Source organism: Aegilops tauschii, chromosome 7 (genome assembly GCF_002575655.3).
Source record: "Aegilops tauschii subsp. strangulata cultivar AL8/78 chromosome 7, Aet v6.0, whole genome shotgun sequence".
In the NCBI taxonomy this organism is placed as follows: domain Eukaryota; kingdom Viridiplantae; phylum Streptophyta; class Magnoliopsida; order Poales; family Poaceae; genus Aegilops; species Aegilops tauschii.
In genome coordinates this window covers 198,799,291-198,807,858 of record NC_053041.3, presented here as the reverse complement: position 1 = coordinate 198,807,858, position 8,568 = coordinate 198,799,291, and the positions used below count along the sequence as shown (strand labels likewise).

Genomic DNA, 8,568 nt, shown 5'->3' with positions numbered 1-8,568 from the left:
CTCATTTGGCGTATGTGGAGCCTTCGTACAAACCTAGTCTATTGTAAAACAATTCCATCTCCAGAAGCCTCCAAGATGTTCTTAAGTAGCTACTTGTATTCATTTCACTCTGTACATCAAGTGAGCATTAACGAGGTTAACAAGAGGAAGACCCTATCGCCATGATGCCCTCTTGTCAGAAGACAATAGTCAAAGTACCCGAACCACTGTGCCCCCACCACCAACGAATTGGTGGCTCTTTCATCTGATGGGTCATTCTCTGAGGCCGACGACACAGCTGGAGCTGGTATAATACTCAGAAATGCAGATGGAGGCGCTGTCTTTGCGTCCCGTCGACACCTTTTTCATTGTAATGATTCGCTGATTGTAATGATGCGCTGGAATCGGAGATTCATGCATTGATGGGCGGCATGGCTTTAGCCCTACAATGGTCAGACCTCCTAAGTCATTGTTTTATAGGCTTTATTTGATTCTACACTGGCTAGATCACCATATGGTTACCTGGTTGATAAAATCAAGAAACTAATGGAGGATCGGGAGTTTGTTCATGTCAAAACAGCATGTTCAGGATAGGGTTGCGCACTGACTTGCTAACTTTGGTCGCACTGAGGTAGCATGACTTGTTGGCTACATCAGAGCCCTACTTTCATTGACACTTTTGTAATGGCACACTGTAATCCTATCACTATGGATTAAAATCCATTTTCACTCACAAAAAATAGTATCTTCACCTAGGGTTTAGTATCTTCATGTAGGGTTACATCATGCATGCGGTGCATGTGTACGCTTTACCGGGCTCAACCTGCGAGCCCGTCTGGCCCGGCCGGTTTTCATCCTGTATTCATGTACTTCGCGGCTGCGACATGGGCGTCTATCACACAATGTCATGCACTAATGCACACACTTAAACCTGCCAAAAAAGAACTGTTACCCGAAAAAAAACCCTGCATGCAGCCACAAGTACTTCACACTCGCGGCCGCTGCCATGGATCTCACACATAACCAACAAATACAACGAAGAGAGAAAGTGGTAAATATACATGGTCCAAAGAGTACCACACGCACCCGCAAGAAAAAACAAAGAGTACCACACAATACAAGCCCAGATTGTTCATGACAACGACAAGATGGATGATTAATTTATTGGGCCGGCGCGCATGCACGCACGCGCAGACGGACCAGCAGCGGGTTTGATCGGCCGGCGGCGACGAGCTAGTAGCGGCGGCGGCGGTTGGCCGGCTCCTTCTGCGCGTTGAAGTACATGGCGGCGACGGGGAGCCCCAGGTCATGGCGCTCTGCGAAGGCACGGGTGCTGAACCGCGCGCGCATGGCCGACGCTGCTGTGTCTCCGCCGGGAGCCGGCGCCAGCACACGCGCCTTCTGCTGGAACAGCACCAGCACGTAGCGGTGGATGCCCAACGGCGGCTTCGGACCCATGTAGGGCACCACCTCCTCCCCTGCACGCATGGATCATCATTATTATAATTAAAACGTAATTAGCATCTATAGCTCGCCATTAGCAAACAAATAGATATCTTCACCACATAGTACGTGCTGGAGTGTAGCTACACATAACGTAAGCATGGCGTTCCTTTAGGCTATTTTTTTCTTCTTTTTTGCAGTTTAGCAAGCAAAAGGCGGAGTAAAACTGGCCGATCTGCCGGCGGTTTGCTCCAGCAAAAGCGACCGATGCCATGCATGATCTGTTGTGTGTCCGTTGTGGCGAGGGTGACGGGGCTGCGCCGCTCAGGTCGACACGCGCCGTGGGCGGCACAGAGGGAGACTGGACGGAAGGCCCGCTACGTGTCCACCGCATGGGGCCTGCAGCGTGGACACGTGTTCCGCGCCGCGGCAGGACAGGTATCGTGCGCCGGCTGGCACGTACCGCTGCGAAGCTGATCGTTTTGGGTGGATTTTCCTCTTTAGTTAAAGCTTGTTGTGGGATCAGAAAATACTGGACAATGTGCATCAGCGAAAAAAAGAAGTACTGGGCACTCCAAAACATACAGTATATATTACTCCGCATGTAGTAATATTTTACCTTGAGAAGGATCTGATCCACCAGGTATGTTAACCACCAGCCTGTTCCGACAGAACATTGCCCAGAAGAAACGTCAGAATTAATCAGCTAGCTCATACACGCATTAGTACAAGATTGTAAATGTAGATGCTCAGGCAGCACAATTACCAAAAATGGTACAAGTAAAAGAAGCAAATAAATAAATTAGTTAATTACCAGTGAAGCCACTCCTTCATGGTTGGCTCGCTGGGGCTCGGTGCGTCCGGATCAGTCATGACCTGCAAATTAGAGCACGCCCGGTTTACAGTAACTTCAACTGAATCAGAGCGCATATGAAGTACTAATCACGCATAAAGCACCATGGCATGCACACACACATGCAACACGCATATGAAAATACTGACCAGGGTGAAGAGATCGCCGGCCCGGCCGGCTATCTGGATCGAGGGTGCCGCGTCGGCGATCGACGGCTTGATCTCGCAGCCGTTCGTCAGGTCCTTCGTCCCGAAGCGCACGGTCACCGGCATGGTGGGCACGAACATGTCCACCACGTCACCGATCACCCTCCCAACCACAAGGGGATCCACATGGGCTGCCATGGCCGGAGGACGGCGATGAGGTCGAGCAGCAACAGCAAAACTAGCCAGCTAGCTAGCTGGATCTCCCGAGAGCACCTGCTTGTCTGTGTTGTATGAGCAGTGTTTGTATGGAGGAGAAAGTGTGAGGGGGTGAGAGAGTATTTATAGGTGGAGGGAGGTGGTGGAAGCATGACATGGACATTTTGGTGCTGTTGCGATGATAAGCATGCGTGATGGTTAGTTGTCATTTCTCCCAAGTTAGAGATTGTGTGTGATGTTAGTGTGGGAAGGCCCCTCTGACATATGCCAGTTCTGACTTTGGTCACTGACATGTGGGCCTGGCTTACTGACGTGATCATATGTCAGTGATCAAAGTTAGAACCGATGGGTCCACAGGTTGGTGACTAAAATTAAAATTGACGTGTCATACATGATTTTAGTCTATTTTGCGTGTTGATTATTCGTACGTGGGTGAGAAATACCGCGTGCGTCGTATATGGCACCTAGTTTTGTGAGCATAAATATTTGCTTGGCATTGTGGTGTACAACTAACAGATACAAATGTTGGTGACTAAAGTGAAAATTGGCGTGCCGTAGATGATTTGGGTCTATTTGCGTGTTGGTTAACCGTAGCTTTGATTATATGGGCGTGGAATACCGCGTGCGTCGTATATGACCCCTAGTTTTGTGAGTGCAAGGGCTTTTCTCTCAAGCCACTCTACTCTTTTATTTCTTTCTGATTCCGGCGTTAGAGTTTACAAATGTGAATGACCTTTTCTAGAACAGCCACTAAACTGTATTCAAATAAAAAGAATAAAAGATAGAAATTGAAACAAACAAATTGAAAGTTACACAACCTTCAACTGTCAAGCCTCACTATGAGTAGATTTTTGAGAAGACGGTTCGCGAGGCTTTACAAACTCTTGATTCCTTCATAATATAGTGTGTGAAGGTTCTTAGGTGACTTCTAACCATCTAGGAGGCAAACACTCTTCAGAAGTACTCGCTTTGACTCATAATATAAGATGTTATTACATACAATATACTCATATATTGGATATAATAACATTTCACATTATGGGACAGAGGGAGTAACAAGCAAAGCAAAGTCACACTCAAAAGATTTTCAATCAAAGTATTCTCAACAACCCAAATGATCTCTCTCTCTCTCTCTCTCACACACACACACACAGACACACACACGCACACACACACACACACACACACACACACACACCCGCGCGCGCGTTCGCGGCCGCGCACACACGCACAGAGATACGTCTCAACACTTCTACAATTGAATGATTCATACTATATTGTTATCAATTACACACTTTGGGCATACTTTTTATCAATTTTTATTTGACTAACATATAAATAAAGTGCCCATGCTAGTTCCTGTATTTTGTTGTTTATGTAATTTCAGGAAAATCCACAGAAAAAGTCCAAGAGAAATGGAACAAAAATAATTCAGGAAGTTAAACATTAGAAGAGACCCAGGAGCCAAAGACCAGCACCGGTGGGGGGGGGGGCTCTTAGGTGCCTAGATGCCTGGTGTAGAAGCCCCTAGGCCCATTGTGTCTACAATGGGTGTCTACGGTGAGGAGGTAGCCCCCAGGGGCCTCGGTGTCCGATGGTTTTTATGTAACCCATTTACGTACCCTAATTATCAAGAAGTTTTTCGCCGTCGGCACATCGCGTTTCCAAGGAAATCTTTGTTTTAAGCCCTCGTCCAGAACTCTGCCGAAGGGGGAAGCCATCTTTATCATCACGAAACCTTGATCCTCATGCTCCAAGATGAGTTGTGAGTAGTCCACCCCCTGAACTACGGGTTCATGGGACTAGCCTTGTAATCTCTTCATCTTGATGTGTTTAGATATTCAATACAGTAGTCATATGAGCCGCCTTACATGATTATGGTTTATCAAAAAATATTTGTAGCGGTAATGTTGATCATGTCACTGCAAAATTTGCTCTATTTAGTGACAAAACCCTGGTGACGAAATAGGAAATGCCGCCTGATATCGTTATCTCTGGCAGCGCCCTCGACAACTTGGGCGACGTTCTGGCCTAAATTCGGCGACGCTTTTGGGCGTCACTTGGCATGCCCATTTTCTAGGATGATTTGTAGTGTCACAAAAAATGTTTGGTGTCACAAACAATGCTAGACGGGTTAAAAAATGGATAACAAAATGACTTGTTGGTGTTTAGAACATAGTACCTTATAAATTCGACCATGGCAGAGTTTATAACATAATAGAATCAAATTTTCAGGGTTTAGGGTTGAGATGCTCGTATCGAAATCCATTGATTGTTTTTCAGTGCGTGCTCTCAGTACTACAAAAGGTCATAATTTCTTAATACTACTTAATAGAACATACATGTTCGTCATCATCAAATCAGTACCAACAGTAGCATAAAACATGACCTACAGAGATGGATGATCATTGAGACAACACGACAGAGAGTCAGAACTACTTCTCATCTGGTTCAGCAGCAATGAAACTGAGGAAGAGAAAGGTCCTTGCACGTCCATGGTGTAGCACGAAGACAATCCCGTCTCCCATATCCATGTCGTACACGTCGACTACTTTGCTCCACCCATTAAGGACGATGCTTCCCCCTCCTTGTCCTGAACCCGAGTATGAAGTCAAACTGATGTTCACTCTAGGATGGAGAACAATTGTCAACTCTCCATTTGCACCCAGCTTCCTTGGCACAACACGTTGTGGAAGTATCTAGTGGCATAACACAATTTAAACACTTTAAGTAATGTACATAAGTACCTGGACTATCTGAAGATAATGAGAGTAGATACAATTCTAACCATGAATTTTTCGTGAATGTTGGCCTTTTTCAAAGTGTGTAGCAGGGGCACATATGAATGATATCTTGGTCCAACATTGTAACCTTCCGCGAGCATCTAAATTTGATCAACAAAGCCGATGAGAAACCACATCTCTTCCTAGCTTACTATGACCCCTTCAGTAACCTCCATGTTGTCTATAAAATATTTTGTTATGATATCCACTCTGTAATAAGCTATGAAAATATTTGTAAATAATATTTGTTAAATACAGCAGCCGGATGAAATGTTTTTTGATTTTCCAGAATACTTACAATGGTGAGTTATTGGATCAGTGCTCGAACTTACCCGGAGGTGACGTTTTGGTTTTCCACCTAGTCCGAGGGACATTTTCATACCTACTTCCAACTGGTACACTTTGACAAATTCTTTCCAACTACATCCCGTGAAAAAGGTCCTATCTTCTTCGTTCCTGGTCCTGCATAGAAAACACAAGCCCTCTCTATCTCCAGGTGGACATGCACAATGATCATGATAGATCTGTTTATACTCGGGTTCTTCAGAAGTTCGTCTCTTGCAAAGCAGCGGATGCACTAAGCAAAATTGAGAGATTGCTCAAAAATTCTAGGTTGTTTATGAAGACGGTACCATTTATGAGAGTGTTAAATACCATTTCCGACAATGCTTACTAGAATTTAGGACCATTGGATATCACAAATTAGGTTATAAATTTGTTAGTTTCAGAAAGAATTAAGAAAATATCAGTTTTGCAATACAAATATGGAATTCTCTATTTCATAATAATCATAAAAGAATTTTTTAGATTACAGGTAGGTTACTTCTGACATCTAAGGAGGGGAATGTAGCTATAAGTGGTACCAAGGGGGTACGATTGTCACTTTACCAAATTTAGTTAGGTCTACCTATTTTTAGATACTTTCCATTATAAGCATGATTTATGTTGAACTCGTGAGCTGATTTTTCTACTTATGAACCAATCATGAATCCATTAGCATTTATGTGTTAAAATCCACATGCAGAGAATCTTGACAACTTAACAAACACTTCAACGACATATACGTTTGATACACTTACAATCTAAGAAGCATACAGTAATTTCTTTTAATCCTTGCGGAAGCATGATGCGGAGGTTCTTGTCCTTCTGAACATAGGGAAGACCGCAAAGATCCTAGTGTCCAAACACTTATAGCACTGCATATCCAAACCCTCGATTATTTCATAAATAGCATCTGAAGGTGATTTGTAGTGGATTAAGGTGATTTGCATCGGATAAGGAGATGTACTTGAAGACTTACCTTCATTTGGTCTCATTGAACTCGACGGCCTAGGGTTTTTTTGGTACGGGAAGTCCTAAACCACGACAAGCATCAATGACAGGTGGCTACCCTCGTCGGCATGTTTGATTTTGGGGGAAAGATCGCAACAATCCTCGTCCGCGTAGATGAAGCTGCAGCAAAGTATGTCCGCGGTACACACCGACGATAGGCGGCGAGATACTGGATTGGGACTATACACGGGCGAGTGGGGGTTTTCAGTGAAGGAGATGGAAAGAGACGGCAAAGCTGATGGGACTATACACGAGCGTCTCTCTGGTTTGGTCCCACTTGTTAGCTGCAGCACATAAATATTAGGATAAAAATGCAACATACATTTTTTAATCAAGGGATAAGGAAAATACATGTAAAATAACAGATAATGTATGAAACACCTTTTTCTTTTTAAGTTTTGCAATTGAAATAAAATCAGAATGGAGTGGACTTGTGGGACATTTTCTTTAATGTCATGCATGGAAAATCAGTAAAATAACTAAAATACATTCCCAAAATTTTCAAAACAAGGACTTCGAAACTATTTTAAAGGATGTGACAGAACCTTTAAACATTTACAGAATGTTTACAATGACTCTACCAAATCGATTAAATCAACCTAGAGGTATAGCCACTTCCCAGTCGGTCACCTATCCTCGGACTGCTCCAGCCACAACAAGCTTAGCATTCAAGTTATTTTCAGAATGAGGTACCGAAAGGGAAGATGCACCTTGCTGATATGGGTTGTCAATTAGACCTATGCCACCTATGAGAATGCCAAATACATTCTTCAAAAATTGACCAAAATTCACATCACAATTTGGAAACATGTCATGAAGTAATGCCATAGACCTTATAGAATCCAGTAAACATGTCTCGAAAGACCAAAAAATCATTCTCAAAATTGTGAAAACAATGACTTGGATGTTAATTTAACAGACATGGCACAAAAGTTGACAAAAAATCATTCTCAAAACTTTCAAAACAAGTACTTTGGGGTGAATTTGACAGACATGACTTAAAAGTTGACTAAAGTCATATCACATTTTTTGGAAACATGTATAAAGTAACGCGATAGACCTTCTTCAGGCCAATTAACATGTCTCGAAAAGACAAAAAATCATTGTCAATTTTTTCAAAACAAGGACCTTGAGGTTAATTTAAGTGACAGGATGGATCACTATACATATTTAAGTGCGTATAGAACCGGTTCTATACACACTTGAATGTTTAAAGTGGTTCATCCCATCAATTAATTTAACCTCAAGGACACTTCCCATCCGATCGCCCATCCTCAGACTACTCCAGCCCAAGCATAATTAACTTGGAGTTATTTTAGGATGAGCTATCGGTAGGGAATCTGCTCCTTGCTGATATGGGATGCCTCTTTCCATCCTTTATGGCGTACCCGGCTGACCAAATGTCGCCGGCCCAATGCCACATCACTCGCGAATCTAGAAGCTTCACTCCCTCGTGTAGCTGCTTCCCGCATTTCCCCTATTTTTTGCTGCCTGCCCATCTATAGAACCTCCTCGTCCGACCAATTCCGACGGGCAAATGCTACACATATTAGCTCCCATCCATGGTTTGTCTAAAAATCACCACCTGCAACAATATCGACGGCAGATGAAATCACCTGATATCAAGTCGTCCATCTCCATGCACCGTCTGCCTTGTTCCCCATATGCCCCATTAGATCCTTGTCTGGAGAAACTCGAAGCCGCGTCAAGTGAGGTTGCATAAGAGGGGGCGTTGATGGAGGAGGACCTTGCAGCGATGGAGACTGAAGACGAGCATGAGGAGATGGAAATGGAGGACGACGAATATGAGTACGAT

The 8,568-nt window shown here is 43.8% G+C and overlaps 1 protein-coding gene across 1 annotated transcript; it reads right to left on the bottom strand.

The window, feature by feature from the left end:
* Positions 1-911: 911 nt before the first annotated feature.
* Positions 912-2,732, bottom strand: LOC109738722 (protein MOTHER of FT and TFL1 homolog 1). Its single transcript, XM_020297806.4, has 4 exons — positions 2,425-2,732; positions 2,237-2,298; positions 2,042-2,082; positions 912-1,457 (listed from the first exon to the last, which is right to left on the bottom strand). The coding sequence occupies exons 1-4, from the start codon at positions 2,617-2,619 to the stop codon at positions 1,213-1,215; spliced, it is 543 nt and encodes a 180-aa protein (XP_020153395.1). The 5' UTR covers positions 2,620-2,732; the 3' UTR covers positions 912-1,212.
* Positions 2,733-8,568: the final 5,836 nt, after the last annotated feature.